Below are 18,522 nucleotides of genomic sequence, written 5' to 3'. Positions count from 1 at the left end.
CAACCCAAGGAAAAGATCCCTCCCAGTGTTACAAGGAAGAGAGGCAGACCTAGCCGACTGGATTTCATTTCTCGTACAGACCGACCCTCCGATACATCATGGAGTGTAGCTTTCCTCCTTCACCGAGCTACCATCTTCCCTCTACCGACAGTAAGACAAAAGGAGAAGTAGGCCATTCAGCCCATCGAGCCTGCTCCACCATTCAACGTGACCATGGTCGATCTGATAATCTCCAACTCCACAATCCTGTCTTTCCTCCCATAACATTGATTCCCCTTCCTGAGTAAAACTCCGTCTGTCTCTATCTTGAATATACTTAACGCCCCAGCCCCGACAGCCCTCTGTGGTAAAAACTTCCACAGATTCACTCCGGTCTGAGAAAAGAAATTCCTCCTCATCTCTGTCTCAAACACGTGACCCTTATTCTCAGATGACACCCTCTGGTCCTCGACTCTCCCTCAAAGGGAAACGACCCTTCTGCATCTACCCTGTCAAGACGCCCAAGAATCATAGAATCCCTAGAGGGTGGAAGCAGGCCATTCGGCCCATCAAGTTCACACCGACCCTCAGAAGAGTATCCCACCCTGTAACCTTGCATTTCCCAATGGCCAATCCACCTGACCTGCACATCTTTGGACTGTGGGAAGAAACCGGAGTACCTGGAGGAAACCCACACAGGCACGGGGAGAGTGTGTTAGTGATCTGCCTGTTTCCTAGTAACGCACACCTGAATAGACTCCACACAGCTAGTCGCCAGAGTCACGGTCACAGAGACGTACTGCACGGAAACAAGACCCTTCGGTCCAACCCGTCCATGCCGACCAGATATCCCAACCTAATCCAGTTCCACCTGCCAGCACCCGGCCCATATCCCTCCAAACCCTTCCTATTCATATACCCATCCAGATGCCTTTTAAGTGTTGTAATTGTACCAGCCTCCACCACATCCTCTGGCAGCTCATTCCATACATGTACCACCCTGAGTGAAAAAATTGCCTCTCAGATCTTGGTTATATATTTCCCCTCTCACCCTAAATCTATGCCCTCTAGTTCTGGACTCCCCCCCACCCCAAAGACCTTGTCTGCTTGTCCTATCCACGCCCTCATGATTTTATAAACCTCTATAAAGGTCACCCCTCAGCCTCCGACGCTCCAGGGAAACAGCCCCAGCCTGTTCAGCCTCTCCCTATAGCTCAAATCCTCCAACCCTGGCAACAGCTTTGTAAATCTTTTCTGAACCCTTTCAAGTTTCACAACATCTTTCTGATAGGAAGGAGACCAGAATTGCATACAATATCCCAAAAGTGGCCTAACGAATGTCCTGTACAGCCGCAACATGACCTCCCAACTCCTGTACTCAATACTCTGACCAATAAAGGAAAGCATACCAAATGCCTTCTTCACTATCTGTAACTACTTTCAAGGAGGGTGGAATCGAAACCAGGTGCCTGGCACTGAGAGACAGCTGTGTTAATCACTAAGTTGCCTCTCAGTTTTCTGAACTCTAGTGAGTACACGCCCAACCTACTCAACCTCTCCTCATGAAAGGGCATCTACATTCCCGGGCTCAGCCGAGTGAACCTTCTCTGGACTGTCTCGAATTAACGAGGTCAGAATGGCTGGAATACTGCAAGTTGATATGCAGCCTCAGATCCCTCACATCGGCCATTTACCACCTTAGCATGTTAGAGTCATAGTTTGTAGTACAGCACAGAAACAGACACTTCGGTCCAACCAGTCCATTTGGAACATTATCCCAAACTAAACTAGTCCCAGCTGCCTGCTCCTGGCCCATATCCTTCCAAACCTTGCCTATCCATGTATCTATCCAAATGTCTTTTAAACCTTCTAACTTTACCCACGTCCACCTCTTCCTCTCTGGAATGCTTTACCAGTGTAAGAATCATAGAATCCCCACAGTGTATAGAGTAGTGACACTACACTGGGTTCAGGGAATCCGTCTTCAGCAATATAGTTCCAATTTAGAGCAAAAGGAGGGCGCTCCTAGACCCGTTTCTTGGGAAAACGCTTTGCCAAGTGTCAGGCAGGGAACACTGGGGGCCAGTAATCATGGTATTCTAATGGCCGGGGTGGCTGTGGAGAAGTTGAAACTTTATTGCTGGAACAGCACAGCAGGTCAGGCAGCATCCAGGGAACAGGAGATTCGACGTTTCGGGCACAGACCCTTCTTCAGGAATGAGCAGAGAGTGTTCAGCAGGAGAAGATAAAAGGTAGGGAGGAGGGACTTGGAGGAGGGGCGTTGGAAATGTGATAGGTGGTTAGGACAAGGACTATATAGTCATGACATAGGGTAAGGCAACTTCATCACGGAGAAAAGCGACTGGACTCAGGTTTCACAAACAGCTAGGTTGGGTACAAGTGAAGTACATAACTACATGTGGGCAAACAAATCCAGGAAAACAAAACAGATAGGGATCTAGACAAGAACGTTGCTGAGGGTGTTAGCCAGGAAGAGAGGAGAGACTGAATATTGCAAAAGGAAGAGAGGGCAGGAGAAGAAACTGGCATCTACCATAAAGAGGAAGAGCAAAGTTTTCAATGGGCTTATAGACAATTAAATGAGGAGGGGGTCTGATTATGGACAAAAAGGGGATTTACACGGGGGCTGGGGGATGGAATTGATGCAGGTCATGGCTGAGGTGGTGTCTTTATGAAGGAAGAATGTGCTCTGCAAGTCTGAGTGAGAGAAGGACATTTCTATGCTGGGTTTTAAATCTGGTAAGGAGGTGGCATTGAGCTCGCTGCCTGCATTCACATTTCATACGGCACCAAGCTCAGGGCAGGTGCACATATGAAATGGAGGAAGTCACGTTGGAGCCATGGGCTGTAATTTTCCAGTCTTCCTTAGGACTCCGGGGCAGTGTCAGGGCACTACAGAACTGTAAACTGTATCCTCTTCTTTACCAACAACAGGATGGAGATGATCCGTGCAACAACAGGCCCATGAAGTTAGTGAGGACGCAACGGAGACAAAATTAAACAATCACTTGGACAAATGTAGATTCATTCCAAAATCCAACATGGATGTGTTACGGCCAAATTGCATTTAACTAACTTGCGTGAGGTCCTTTGAAGAGGCACCGGGGGAGGGGATCTGATGAGGGTAATGCAATGGATGTGGAGTACGCAGACTTCCAAAAGCCACTTGCTAATAGTGTCACATGACAGGGCTGTGCACACAGGAACGGGAATAAAAGGGATTGCAACATCATAGATAGTGTTCTTCAGTTGTGACAACAGACTGCAGGTGAATAGATAGCGCGCACACACAGTCGGTTCTGATGTGATTGCTTCTTTCCCGTGCGATCTTGCGTTAGAAGAAATTCGTGCAATAGCCATTCCATTTAAACTAATTGGGCTGGAATTGTGTTATAGCCAATACAGGTAAGGGAAGTTCACATTCTACAAATAACGGTTTAAATTCTTCAATTACATTAAAGCCAGTTCATATTAAAGAAACACGTTATAGCAGATCTGACTGTAATAGAAGATGAACTTTATTGTAAAGGGCATAATTTCAAAATTTGTGGACAATGCAATACCTGGAATTTCATGTAGATATGTGTGAGAGGGGATTCTAACACATACATTATGGAGAACACGATTGAAAGCTGAGTGCAGGAGCAGGGCTTCAGTGTGTATACATCAGGACAGTTTGACAGAGTGGTTAATAAAGTATACTGCCTCCTGGGCCTTATTAATGAGCACAAAAAGAAGTTACATCAAATGTGAATGAAACATTGGTTTAGCTTCGACAAGATTATTGCAACAGCTGGAATACTGGGAACAGTTCTGGGTCCCTTGTACAAGGAAACATTGGAGACCGTCCAGAGCAGGTGCACTCGGCTGATCCTGGATATGGAGGGACTCGCTTATGAGGAGAGGTTGAGTAGGTTGGGCCTGTAGTCACTGGGGTTTAGAAGAATGAGAGGGGACCTTATGGAAAGATACAGGATTATTAGGAATTTGACAGGCTGTTTCCTCTTGCCTAGGACCACAGGGAATAGTCTCAGAATAAGGGGTTATCCATTCAAGAGGATTCACGGAGGAAGAGAGCTTCTTCAAGGAAGGCATCCTTGTAAGAGGATTCCTGAAGAAGGGCTCATGCCTGAAACGTCAATTCTCCTGCTCCTTGGATGCTGCCCGACCTGCTGCGCTTTTCCAGCAACACATTTTCAGCTCTGTTATCCACTTAAGACAGAGATGAGGAGGAATTTCTTCACTCAGAGGAGAGTGAATTCTTCTCTCCCCCCCCCCCCTCCCCCCCGGGCTGGGGCACTGAGTATATTCAAGGCTGAGACAGACAGATTTTGAATCAGGAAGGGGAATCGAGGGTGATGGGGAAAAGGCAGGAAAGTGGAGTTGAGGATTATCAGATCAGCTATGATCTCATCGAATGGCGGAGCAAATTGGATGGGCTGAATGGCCTGCTTCTGCTCCTATGTCTTATGGTCTTCTGGTTCTGGGGCTCTGCATTTTGCAAAGATGTGAAACACTGGAGAGGGGGCATTCAGGAGCATGGTGCCAGGAATGAGGAACTTCAGATTGGAAACACAGTGACTGCTCCATTCGAGAATAGGCTTGGGGCAGTGTGGGGGTTCGATCAAGGTATTCACAATCACAAACGCTGTGGACAGCCTACGACAGGAGAATCTGCTCCCATTGATGGCAAGACAGCAGACTGAAGGTAACTGGCATGAAGCCATGAGGGCATCGACAGGGAGTGGGCAGGGTGTGGAATGTGCTGCCAGACAGTGTGGGGGAAGATCAGCTCAATCGTGGGCTTTCAGGAGGGAATCAGATGGTTATTTGGTCCGGAAGACTGTGCAGATAAGGACAGCAGATTTGTGTCCCGAATTAACTAATTCCCACAATAGTGAACTGGAATGGGACAGATAGTGGTTATAGTGTCACCAGCTATTATTTAATCCAGCTTTATACTGAATGTGAATTTCATCACCTGGCACGGTGGGGATTTGAACCCAAGTCCCTAGAACATTAACCTGGGATGACTAGTCTAGTGACATTAACACTATCCCACTACCGCCCTGTGCTCAATCTCAAATGATCAAAGCTGAATTCATTAAAAATCTGGAATTAGTCTAAAGGTGACCACCTTCATAAAAACCCATCTCCGGCCTACATGTGACTCCAGACCCACAGCAATGTGACTGATCTAAACTAAGCTGTGCCCTCTGGGCAATTAGGGGTGGACAATAAACACAACAAGGAAAAACTCCCATGTATGAATTATAATTAAAATCTAATTTGTGCCAGGGGCTGGTACAAGTGTAGAACATGGATGAGTGACCTACATGCAGGAATGTATGAAGTGTAGGGCTGAATGCAAATGCTTGTGCAGCAGAATCAGCACCACACCACAAAACCCTTATTATTATTATTATATCGGTGTGAGTACTGTGCAGAGGGCCCAGCTCCCCTCAGCATTCCGGACAAGTAAAACTCCCCGTAGTACCTGCCTTTCCTGTCACAGATGACAATACACGCGGGAAGCCCTGCACTTGTTTGCTTTTTTTTCACAAAGATACAAGAACACACAGGCTCAAACTGACTCACTAAAAGGAAGGGATAATGTTTCAAGCACCCGTGTATTGATTTGCTGGAGTGATTAATATTTTAAAAGATTCGCATAAACGTAAACTGCCCCTGCCCAGTTTTGCCATTTAAATATTTAAAACTTTGTCTTCCAGATCCCTTCCCAACCCCCAAGCTTCAAAGAAAAAAAATTGCCTGTTGTATTTTTCAATGGGATGGGACGTGAGGGAAAGCTCCTATATTCACTTCCTGTCGCAGTTATTTCTCCAGACATAGTAACAATAAACAAGAGTCAGAGAGTCCTACAGGCCCTTTGGCCCAAACTGGTCCATGCTGACCAAAATGTCCATCCACGCTAACCCCATTTCCCTGCACTTAGTTAATATCCTTCGAATCCTTTCCTACCCAGGTATTTATTCAAATGTCTTTTAATGTACCTGCCTCAATCACTTCTGCTGGCAGCTCATTCCATATGCGCACCACCCTCTGTGTAAAAAATGTGTCCCTCAGGTTCCCTTTTATTGTTTTTGCTCTAGTCCTGGATTCCTTAACCCTGGGGAAAAAAACCGGAGTGCATTCATCCAATCCATGCTTCTCACGATCTCTGTAAAGCCCCATCCCACCTCAGTCTCCAACACGCTAAAGAAAAAGGTCCTAGCTTGTCTAACCTCTCCCTATAACTCAGACCATCGAGTCCTGGCAACATCCTTGTAAATTTCTTCTGCACTCTTTCCAGTTTAATAACGCCTTTCCTATAGCAAGGTGAACAAAACTGAACACAATACTCCGAGTGCAGCCTCACCAACGTCCTGTACAACTGCAACATGATTTCCCAACTTCTATACCCAGTGCCCTGACTGATGAAGGCCAGTGTGCCAAAAGCCTTCTTCACTGCCCTGTCTACCTGGGACTCCACTTTCAGAGGATCGTGCACCTGAACTCCCGAAGTCCTTCCAAGAGGTGTAAAATTCATATCAAACTTTGATTAGGCCATAGGTAACAACTTCTGTCCCAGATACCAAAACTAAAAAAAGGTGCTGGAGAAGATAAAAAGCATTAAAATGCAAGATCAACCTGAAAGAATGGGTTGGGGTTGGGTGAGGTGGTGAGGGGCATCTCATAGAAATTTATAAAATTCTAACTGAACTAGACAGGGTAAACACAGGAAGGATGTTCCCAATGACCGGAGAGTCCAGAGCTGGGGGGAGGGGGGGGTCACAGTCTAAGAGTACCAGGTAGGCCATTTTGGGTCGAGATGAGGAACATTGTCTTCACCCAGAGAGTGGGGAGCCGGTGGGATTCTCTGCCACAGGAAGTGGTTGAGGGCAAAACATTGACTGTTTTCAAGAAGGAGTTAGATCCAGTTCTTAGGGATAAAGGGATCAAAGGGTCTGGGGAGAAAGTGGGAACAGGGGACTGAGTTGGATGATCATGTGGCAGCATGGTGACCCAGTGGTTAGCACTGCTGCCTCACAGTGCCAGTGACCCAGGTTCGATTCCTGCCTTGGGCGACTGTCCGTGGGACGTTTGGAATCCTCTCCATGTCTGCGGGGGTTTCCTCCGGGCGCTCCGGTTTCCTCCCACAATCCAAAGATGTGCAGGTCAGGTGAATTGGTCACGCTAAAATTGCCCGTAGTGTTAGGTGCATTAGTCAGAAGTAAATATAGGGTGGGGGAACGGGTCTGGGTGGGTTGCTCTTCGGAGGGTCGGTGTGGACTTGTTGGACCAAATGGCCTGTTTCCATACTGTCGGGAATCTAATCAGCCATGATCATAATGACTGGCAGAACAAGGTTGAAGGGCCAAATGGCCTACTCCAGCTCCTAGTTTCTATGCATTCCCCAGGGAAAGCGGAGGGTCTTTCACCCCAAGGAAAGAGAATCCTTTGATGAGACCTGATAGATGCTACAAATTAATACTTTAGACACACTGCTTTCAAATTAGTGCTGCTTAGCTTTGAAGTCTCAGTTGTTCAAAATCTATCTGGTTTTAGCTGAGGCGACTGAAGGCAATATTATTGCAACTTACTGAGCAAAATGTGCACAGAAAGCTAGCTGTGAAAGAAATCTGTAAAGAGGGTGCAGAGGTGCTGCGCAGAGGTGCTGCAAAGGTTCACTGAACTAAATCCTGGGACAAAGGGATTGTCTGACAAGGAGATGGTGCTCGCATTCACTGGAGTTGAGAAGAACAAGGGAGATTGCAATAAAGAACGCAAAATTCTTACAGAGATTGACAGGGTAGACAGAGCCTGGAGGATGCATCTGTCTGGAGGGGCCTAGGACCAGCGGCTGGATATTTAGGACTAAGATGAGGAAGGTGAATCACTCGGGAAGATGAATCTTTAGAAACACTTGCCTCAGAAAGCTGTGGATGCTCACATGTTTAGTAAGTTCAAGATTGCGATTAATAGATTCCCACATCATAAAAGCAGCAAAGCATCATGGGTAGATGTTCAGAAAGCAGCAAGTGACACTCATACGTCACACATGCCAGGCAATGTCATCTCTGTTAAGTGAAGAAGCTAAACGATTGCTCCCTGACATTATATGGTGTTACCATCACTGAATCCCCCACTATCGACATCCTGGGGGTTATCAGTGACCAGAAACTCAACTGGACTCACCAAATAAACATAGTGGTCAGAGACTAGGAATTTTGCAGTAAGTAACTCACTCCCTGACTCCCCAAGGCACCATCTCCACCATCTACAAGGCACAACTCAGGAGTGTGATGGAATACTCCCCATTTGTCTAGATGGGGACAGCTCCAACAACACTCAAGAAGCTCGACACCATCCAGGCCAAAGCAGCCCCCGCTTGACTGGCACCACATTGAGAAACATCCACTCCCTCCACCACCGTTGCTCAGTTGCAGCAGTGTGTCCCATCTACAAGACGAGCTGCAGAAATTCACCAAAGATCCTTAGACAGCACCTTCAAAATCCACGATCTCTTCCATCCAGAAGGACAAGGGCAGCAGATACATGGGAACACCACCCCGTGCAAGTTCCCCTCCAAGCCCCTCACCATTCTCATTTGGAAATATATCACTGTTCCTTCAGTGTCACTGGGTCAGAATCCTGGAATTCCCTCCCTAAGGGCATTGTGGGTCTACCCACAGCACATGGACTGCAGCGGTTCAAGGCGGCAGCTCACCCCCACCTTCTCAAGGGGCAACTAGGGATGGGCAATAAATGCTGACCCAGTGATGCCCACGTTCTATGAATGGATATTTATAAAACAAAACCTTCCCTCACACTCAAACGCTAAGCTGACTGAACAAAGCTGAGCTGCTGACGAAATATTCTAATTCAAGGGCAGGTGGAAGGCAGTAATTTGCCGGCAGCTTTTATTTCTTGACAGGGAGATGGAGTGAAGCCATCCCCTCTTCTGACGTACCTCTCTGTCAAGGCCAGCCGCTACAGTGACGATATCGCCCGTCTGGTTATTGATTGTGAACATATTCGGAGACGGACTGTTTGGCATTTGCGAGAGAATCTTGTATCTTAATATGCCGTTGGCGGAATTAGGGTCATCAGCGTCCATTGCAGTCACTGCCATCACAAACGTTCCTGGGGAGGAGAAAGGAGAACTTAATCTTCGATCAAGAGAACAACTCTCGAGACTTAGTTTAAAAACCATTGCATGTCAAATCAATTTTAGAAACATGCTCAGCATCATGACCTTTAGCCTCGATTGCCTCTGACATCATTACTCTCCCCACTCCGCATTGGGAGATGTGTTTTCCCAGCAGGATGGTACCTGACCTGATGTCCGCCATTTCAGCTCAGCCTCTCCCAGAGTTGGAGCTGCTCTTGGTGCTACACGGTGACCCAAATCTTTGGCATTGAGCAAGTGCCAAGCAGGATCCAGTCTCCTCACTGTCACCCTACCCCCCCCCACCCTCCACAGACCCAACACCCCTATTCACCCTCCCTGGCCTGGCCAGGCCACGCCAACAGGGTACCAACGTCCCCTCACTCTAAGATTCTGTGGCTATGCTGCCAGGGCCTGCCCAGTCACGACAGGGCAAGCAGGGAATCGGAATACAATTCAACAAAACTGCAAATAAAAAGGCCCGCACCGTGAGATTGTCCAACAAAACCAACAGGCTCACCATTTTCCTTTCCCGAGGGCCACCGTACCCTGTTTGGCGCATATGCAACTCCAGGCCCACAGCAATATGGCTGATACCCAGCTGCCTTGTGTTATGATCTTGCATCACGCCTCCCCCACTCAGTTATATTTGCAAAGGAGGACACTTAGGGAGTGGCCATCAATGGTGGTGTTGCCAGTGAAGCCCTACCCTATATCACTTCCAATGAACAAACAAGACCCTGTCTGGGTAGCTGGGGTAACACAAGACCATTGAACATAGAACACAGAACAGTACAGGCCCTTCAGCCCTCGGTGTTGTGTCAGCCTTCTATCCTACGCCAAGATCAAGCTAACCTACATGCCCTTCATTGTTCTATCATCCACGTGCCTGTCCAAGAGTCGCTGAAATGTCCCCTAATGTATCTAACTCTACTATCACTGCTGGTAGTACATTCCACGCATCCACCACACTCTGTGTAAAGAATCTATCTCTGACATCTCCCCTAAACCTTCCTCCAATCACCTTAAAATGATGCCCCCTCGTGATAACCATTTCTGCCCTGGGAAAAAGTCTGTGTCTATCCACTCTATCTATGCCTCTTAACATCTTGTACACCTCTATCAAGTCACCTCTCACCCTTCTTCACTCTTAGCTCCCATAACCTTTATCCATGACACTGAGTCATAGAATTTTTTCAGCATGGAAGAAGGCTCTTTGGCCCATCGTCTCTATACTCGCTTATCCTGGTCCCATTCCCCAGCACCTGGCTTGTGGCCTCACATACCCTGGCATTGCAAGTTCTTAAACATGTAGAGGGTTCTTGAATCTACTACGCTTTAGCCATTGACTCCCAGGTGTCCACCACCCTCCACGTGAAAACAAAATCTTCACATCCCCCTCTAAACCCCTTAACTAGTGCCCTCCCCACCCCGGTCAGTGAGTCCTCCAACCAGGAGGCAAGTTTCACTCTTTTTACCCAGCTTTGGTCTTACTGTGAAATATTTATTAGCTTGATAATGAGGCAAAAGGGGAGAAACGCCATCTTTACACACTGGTTTTTGAAATCTCTAATCACTGCTCTGATCAGATGATCATTCTTACAGACCTGGCCTCTGAAATAAGCCAAGGACATAGATTGAAATGTCATAGCACTCAGGGCGATGGGCCTACTGCTAGAGAGGGAGACTAGTCTAGCTTTAGTGGATATTTGGCAGTATAGTTTCATTGGGCCAAAGGGCCCTTTCGGGTCTGTATGATTCTCAGACAGTGCCCCAGTAGTAATGTCACTGGGCTAGTAATCCAGAAATGTCAGGTTAGATTAGATTACCTACAGAATGGAAACAGGCCCTTCAGCCCAACAAGTCCACACCGACCCTCTGAAGAGTAACCTACCCATATCCATTCCCCATATTTACCTCTGACCAATGCACTTATCACTACGGGTGATTTAGCATGGCCAATTCACCTGACCCGTACATCTTTGGACTGTGGGAAGAAACCGGAGCATCCGGAGGAAACCCACGCAGACACGGGGAGAATGTGCAAACTCCACACAGACACCTAAGGTGGGAATTGAACCTGGGTCCCTGGTGCTGTGAGGCAGCCGTGCTAACCACTGAGCCATCGTGCCGTAGGTAAAAGCTTAGGTACGTGGGTTCAAATCCCAGCAGGGCAGATGGTGGAATTTGACCACGTTACTAAATCTGGAATCGAAAATGTAGTCTCAGTGACCGGGAGCAGGAACTGACATGAACTGTTGCAAAAACCCATCTTGTTCATCAGGGTCCCTTTAGGGAGGGAAATCTGCAGTCCTTACCCAATCTGGCTCAAGAGCAATGGAGCTAACTCTTCATTAGGGATGGGCAATATATGTTGGTCTTGCCGCCCATGCTGTGAGAGAATAAAGGAGGAGGAGATCCCAGAGTACTATGGGTGCCTTCTGCAACTTAGAACCTTATCAACTCTCACCTGGCTTTGACCCTTCCGGAACAGAACCATTCCAAACTTGATGTAGAAACTCTGGCCGGTTATCGTTCATATCGATGACATTGATAACTATGTCGATTGGATTTTCCACTTGATTCCCATTCAGGTCCACCGCGTGGGCTCTTAGCTGGAAGACAAGAAGCACGCCAAGATATCATGGGTAACATGGAACACAGGGAGAACTAGCCATTTGGATACAGAACTGGCTCAAAGGTAGAGGACAGAGGGTGGTGGTGGAGGGATGTTTATCAGACTGGAGGCCTGTGACCAGTGGAGTGCCACAAGGATCGGTGCGGGGTCCTCTACTTTTTGTCAATTATATAAACCATTTGGATGTGAGCATAAGAGGTACAGTTAGTAAGTTTGCAGATGATACCAAAAATTGGAGGTGTAGTGGACAGCGAAGAGGGTTACCTCAGATTACAACAGGATCTGGACCAGCAGGGCCAATGGGCTGAGAAGTGGCAGATGGAGTTTAATTCAGATAAATGCGAGGTGCTGCATTTTGGGAAAGCAAATCTTAGCAGGACTTATACACTTAATGGTAAGGTCCTAGGGAGTGTTGCTGAACAAAGGGACCTTGGAGTGCAGGTTCATAGCTCCTTGAAAGTGGAGTCACAGGTAGATAGGATAGTGAAGAAGGCGTTTGGTATACTTTCCTTTATTGGTCAGAGTATTGAGTACAGGAGTTGGGAGGTCAAGTTGAGGCTGTACAGGACATTGGTTAGGCCACTGTTGGAATATTGCATGCAATTCTGGTCTCCTTCCTATTGGAAAGATGTTGTGAAACTTGAAAGGGTTCAGAAAAGATAAAGGATGTTGCCAGGGTTGGAGGATTTGAGCTACAGGGAGAGGCTGAACAGGCTGGGGCGTCGGAGGCTGAGGGGTGACCTTATAGAAGTTTATAAAATCATGAGGGGCATGATAGAATAAATAGACAAAGTCTCTTTCCTGGGGTCAGGGAGTCCAGAACTAGAGGGCATAGGTTTTGGGTGAGAGGGGAAAGATATAAGTGGCAACATTTTCACACAGAGGGTGGTACGTGTATGGAATGAGCTGCCAGAGGATGTGGTGGAGGTTGGTACAATTGCAACATTTAAGAGGCATTTGGATGGGTATATGAATAGGAAGGGTTTGGAGGGATATGGGCCGGGTGCTGGCAGGTGGGACTAGATTGGGTTGGGATATCTGGTCAGTATGGATGGGTTGGACCGAAGGGTCGGTTTCCATGCGGTACATCTCTATGACTCTATGACCTAATTACCTTTTCAAACACTGGGCCACAGGTCATTCTTTCAGGTTAAAGGTTACTGAAGGCTTAAAAAGGTTAGAAAGCCTTTTCTATATTCTGGTGATAGTCGTAGTCGAGAAAAAGGTGTGGCGCCTGATGAAGGGCTTATGCTCTCCTTCTCCTCGGATGCTGCCTGACCAGCTGTGCTTTCCCAGCACCACACTTTTCGACTCTGACTCTCCAGGATCTGCACTCCTCACTTTCTCCATGTTGTGATGTTGTGATGTTCTCCATGTTGTAGCTTTTCCATTGGTACAGGGTGGGGTGGAAAAATAGGCAAGAGGCTGGAAAAGCACAGCAGGTCAGACAGGATCCATGGAGCAGGGAAGCCCTGATGAAGAAGGGTTTCAGCCCGAAACATTGACGTTCCTGCTCCTCGGATGTTGTCTGACCTGCTGTGCTTTTCCAGCTCCACAATCTATTGACTCTGGTTTCCAGCATCGGTAGCCCTTGCTGTCTCCTAGCGTTTCCATTTGCTGCTTTGCAATAGTTGCCAAAATTAAAATGTCATCCGAACATATTTAATGTGTAATAATTTGGAAGACACGTTAAGATTGCACACAGCACACGTTGGACCTCAGCTGGAGTACTGGGTACAGTTCTGGGTGCTACATTATAGTAAAGGTGTGAAAGTATCGGAAAGAGTGCAGATGCCATTTAGGAACACGATTCCCGCTCTGAGAAACTTCAGTTACAAGGACACATTCAGGAAGTTGGAGAGAAGGCGGCCGAGAGGAGATTTGATTGAGGATTGCAAAATCATGAGCAGTCTGGGCAGAGACAATAGGGAGAAGCTGTCTGCATTTATAAAAGGAACAAGAATGAGGAGGTGTAGATCTAAAATGAGGTGCAAATGATGCAAAGGTGAAGTGAGCAAGGCCTTTCTCACCCAGCGTCTGGTTCGGGTCTGGAATTCACTGCCTGGGAATATGGGGGAGGCAGGATCCCACTGAGGCATTCAGGAGGGGCATTGGATAGGTGTTGGGATAGAAATGGTGAGCAGGGATGTGGGGAAAGGCAGGAGATTGGTGCTAGGGGATAGAACAAGGCAGGCACGATGGACTGAATGGCCTCCTCCTGTGCCGACGAGCTTATGCTCAAAACGTCGTGTCTCCTGCTCCTCAGATGCTGCCTGGTCGGCTGCACTTTTCCAGCACCCACTTATTGGCTCCTCCTGTGCTGTAACAATTCCATGACTCTCATCGATTTTAAACTGCAAAATAAAATTCCTCTAATTCTAAAATTTGGTTCGCAAATTACTCGGATACTGATAACTGGGAAAGCTTACGTTTAGGAGAACGAGAGGTGATTTTAATGGAAATGTCTGAGATCCTGAGAGGATGATTCACCTCCTGGGAGAGCCGACAACGAGGGCACCCCCAAAGACCAATTAAAGACAAAGAGCAGGACATTTCTCTCTCTCTGACAAATTCTCCTCCACAGAGAAGTAACGGGGGAAGGGAGATGCTGGACATGGCGATGGCAAAGTAGATAGATTCTCGTCAGGGTGAAGTCACCATAATCTGATCAAACCCTACGGCAGAGAGTGAGAGAGAGGCAGGTGTGACAGGTGGTGGTTTAACCTGAGGGTCACCACGCCTCAGGTGAGGAGAGAGGTCGAGAAGGAAAGTGCAGAGATGGACTCAATGCCATTGGCTTCATTTTGCATCACAAACCAGCTATCCAACCAACTGAGCTAATCAAACATAACAAGACAGACAAAGGCTGCTGGACAGGGAAATAAAATTGATGCCCCAATCTGGTCAACATATCATTGGACTTCCCTGTTAGATGCTCAACTTGGTGCTGATCCTTTATCCTTGTACAAGGACTCCCAAATCCCCTTGTGCTGCAGCTTTCTGCAGTCTTTCACCATTTAAGTAACATTCAGCTCCTCTATTCTTCCTATCAGAGTGCATAATCTCCCTTTATACCCCACTTTATCCCACATCTGCCAGGTTTTTACCCCCTCACCTGTCTGTGCCCCTCTGCAGAGTCTCGATGTCATTCTCACCACAAATGGAGCAGGGGTTGTCGTAGGCCCTCCAGCCCATTAAGACTGCTCCTCAACCTGGTAAGACAATGGCTGCTCTACTATTTCAACATGACTCCCCTGCACCATACCCACATCCCTTCATGCCTTTCGATCTAGAAACCTAACGTCATCTGCCCTCAGTGACCCAACTTCCACAGTTCTCTTATGGTATAGGATTCCAAGGGTAACAAGTTAATTCGGCCAATTGTGCTACCTCATTGGAACAACATTCTCCCTCCCCCATCCCTTCTCCAAAGTCTCACAGCAAAACAAAGATAACAACATTCAGCCTCCCTAGCCTATCCTGTGATTCAATACCATCATGGCTGATCCCTCAAGTATTTTACACTATTCCCTTTTGAAAGTTCCTCTTGAATCTGTTTTGTCAGCCTTCCAGATCACAACTCCTCGCTACATAAACTTATGACTTCTCCATCGCCTCGCTGATTCCTCTGCCGATTATCTGTCCCCTCTGGTTAGCAACTCTCCCACCAATGGAGACCACTCCCACCTGGGTGAAAATGCTTCACATTCAAAGCTTGCTCACAAAGCAGAAACTTACATGGTATGAGGCTCTCTGTTCCCGATCCAGAGGTTTAGTCACGGCTAGCTGACCGGAGATGGGATTGATACTGAAGATTCCGGCCGGTGGTTGATCTGCCCCTGGCCCTGTGACGCTGTAGCGCAGCGAACGGTTTTTATCACGGTCAGATCGGATCTGCAAATCCAAAAGGAAAAGGGGACACTTAGGAGTCATGCGTTACTGAAATTACAAGAGGAGGGATAAAATTGTGTTGAGCTTCTTATATCCTACACTGCGGAGGTGACAAGCCCAGTGGTATTGTTGTGAGAGCATCAATCCCGAGCTCTAGATAATGTCCTGGGGACCTGTCACGGCAGATGGTGGAATAAAACTCTGGTCTAATGGCAATCCGTCTGGTTCACTAATGCCCAGAGAGAAGAAAAGCTGGCCTACATGTGACTCCAGTCCCACAACAATTTAGATGATTCGTAACTGCCCACTGGGCAATTAGCGATGGGTAATAAATGCTCAGCGATGAACACGTCCTGGATAGGAATATTCCCAATGCCAGGAACTTCTTTCCGAAGGTGGAGAGTATTTGGGATTTTCCAGAAGATTCCATGATTGGAAGCTCAATCATTGAGCAGGTTCAGTTCAGGGATGGATAAGATGACAGTTGACACCACAAAGTGATAATGACGATGGGGAGAAATGACAGGGAGCTAGATGATCAGGCCAGGCATGTTCAAGTGGTGGAGCCAGCTCGATGGGCCAAATGGCCTAACCTTACTCGTATCTGTTATGCTCCTATCATACAGGAAGCACAGCAAGATCCCACTGCGCACACATACTGATTTGGCTGAAGGTTAAATATGCACCCGGACACAAGGAATATCTCTCTCCCACCCCCCACCACGCAATCGTTTACTCCCACTCTGGGGGTGGGTGGGGGTTTGGGAGGGAGACGGAGTTGATTAACTCTGTGTCTGATAACAAAGCTCTTCCAACTCCCAAATTCCATTCTAGGCTGGAATTTGGACTAGAATCTTTGGAGTGGGTCCTGAACCCATCGTGTTCCAACATGGACATCAGTGTTGGACAAGCACTCATAAAAGGAGACAGTTATTATAAGGGCAAAAATAGCCAGCTGGGGTGGTTATTAGCTACAGCGCATCTGAATGCGTAGGCGCCTGGAGGTTTCTCTTTTACCTAAATATTCCACCTATGAATCAGAGATGGTTTTAATTATAATGAATTATCTGCACATGGTAAGTAGTTTGTCCAGAAATCCTTGGAAGGGAAATGGGGGAGGGGTGGAGGAGGAGGACGAGGAGGATTCAGATGCTGCAGGATCTGCTGAATTTCTCCACCACTTTCCATGTTTCTCTCATCACAGTTGAAGTGGCTCTACAAACTCGGTAGTTTTGTGGACGTGGGTGTCAGTGGCTAGACCATCCCTCAATGAGCAGTTAAGAGTTGACTACATCGCTGTGGTTGTGGAGTCACATTTAGGCCCGGGGGGCAGATTTCCTTCCCTAAAGGGCGTTAGTGAATCAGTTGGGTTTTTACAACAGTTGACAGTGACACGGTTGATATTTAATCCAGAGTTTTTGTTCTAAAATACTGAATTCAAATTTCACCATCTACCATAGTGGGATTCAAAGCCCACGTCCCCAAAACATCAGCCTGGATTATTCTGGAGTCACGTAGAATCATACAGTACACGAGAGACCCTTTGGGCCATCAAGTCTGCTCTCAAGTCCCACTTTCCAGTGCTTGCATGTGATGATACGGCTGTTACTGACTGTACATGTAGGCCAGGCCCAGTAAGGACAGGAGACTTCAGACGTACGTGACTGTAGGCCGTTGGGAGGAGGCAAGGCCTCTTTGTGGACTGTAGGCCGTTGGGAGGGGGAAAGGCCTCTTTGTGGACTGTAGGCGGTTGGGAGGGGGAAAGGCCTCTTTGTGGACTGTAGGCCGTTGGGAGGGGGAAAGGCCTCTTTGTGGACTGTAGGCGGTTGGGAGGGGGAAAGGCCTCTTTGTGGACTGTAGGCCGTTGGGAGGGGGCATGGCCCCTTTGTGGATTATAGGTGAGACCTCGAATTTCAAAGGCTAGTGTTGTCTGCAGGCTTGACCCGGCCTGGTCAGGAGGCCAGGTGCTGGCACGGACTGGGGTGGAAGGGCTGTAAATTGTGTACTTTTAGTTTTCATTTTTATTCTTATGCTAAACTTTTTTATTTATTACTTTTTCTACTTTATACCAAATACTTAAGTATCTGTATTGAAGTATCTTGTACCTAAAATGGTGACTTGTAAACTCTTTGTAACATGGGAGTACGTGCGACAATAAAGTTATTTGTAATTCTAGTTTTATATCCCATTCTTTTTTCTGTTAATCAATGAATTTAGATTCCACGAGACGCTGTGATAGGAACTGAAGCAACATCTCGACAGTATGAGTGTCAGCCTCTGGATTACTAATCCAGTGACATTACCACCACATCCCAGTGCTCCCCCCGCCTTTCCCCAGTTGAGGTGATGGGCTAGAAATGGATTCATACCGTGACCAATTCCTGAGGGAAAGGACCACGAGAATTTTCAGGAACGTTGATTGGTGGAATGACCCAGTCTCTCTTCTGGCGTTTCAGATGACCCGGATGTTCCAGCTGGGACCATGGGAAAATGATGTCCGGAACATTCTGAGATAGGACAGCACTACTTGGCTTCCAGTTCTGTACATATACACAGCAAGATAAAGAGAAGAGCAAGTTAGCACACTTGAATTTGACTGAATACATCTGCTAATCACCGATAATAGACAAACGACTATTTTGGTCTCAGTTTTTCCAGAATAGCTTCTCTTATAAACAATCTTTTTTATTCTCATTCACAGGGCGTGGGTATTGCTCTCAAGGCCAGCATTTATTGCCCATCCCTAATTGCCCAGAGGGCAGTTAAGCGTCAACTATGTTGCGTGGATCTGGAGTCACACGTAGGCCAGACCAGGTAAGAA

General features: G+C 47.3%; 1 protein-coding gene across 1 annotated transcript in view; it reads right to left on the bottom strand.

Moving 5' to 3' along the window:
• The window catches only part of LOC122548761 (cadherin-2-like), a 184,848-nt gene that overhangs the window by 56,332 nt on the left and 109,994 nt on the right, over positions 1–18,522 (bottom strand). The window contains exons 4-7 of the mRNA XM_087985884.1: positions 18,071–18,241; positions 15,549–15,704; positions 11,643–11,787; positions 8,975–9,147 (exon numbers count right to left, since the gene is read on the bottom strand). Of these exons, the coding sequence (XP_087842010.1) occupies positions 8,975–9,147; positions 11,643–11,787; positions 15,549–15,704; positions 18,071–18,241 (645 nt within the window). The remainder of the gene's footprint in view (positions 1–8,974; positions 9,148–11,642; positions 11,788–15,548; positions 15,705–18,070; positions 18,242–18,522) is intronic.

The sequence above is a fragment of the Chiloscyllium plagiosum genome, unplaced genomic scaffold (assembly GCF_037043375.1).
Source record: "Chiloscyllium plagiosum isolate Xiang-an unplaced genomic scaffold, Cpla_swu_hap1 HiC_scaffold_4, whole genome shotgun sequence".
NCBI lineage: Eukaryota > Metazoa > Chordata > Chondrichthyes > Orectolobiformes > Hemiscylliidae > Chiloscyllium > Chiloscyllium plagiosum.
The sequence above is the reverse complement of the archived record's forward strand: the minus strand, read 5'-3'. Positions and strand labels throughout refer to the sequence as shown.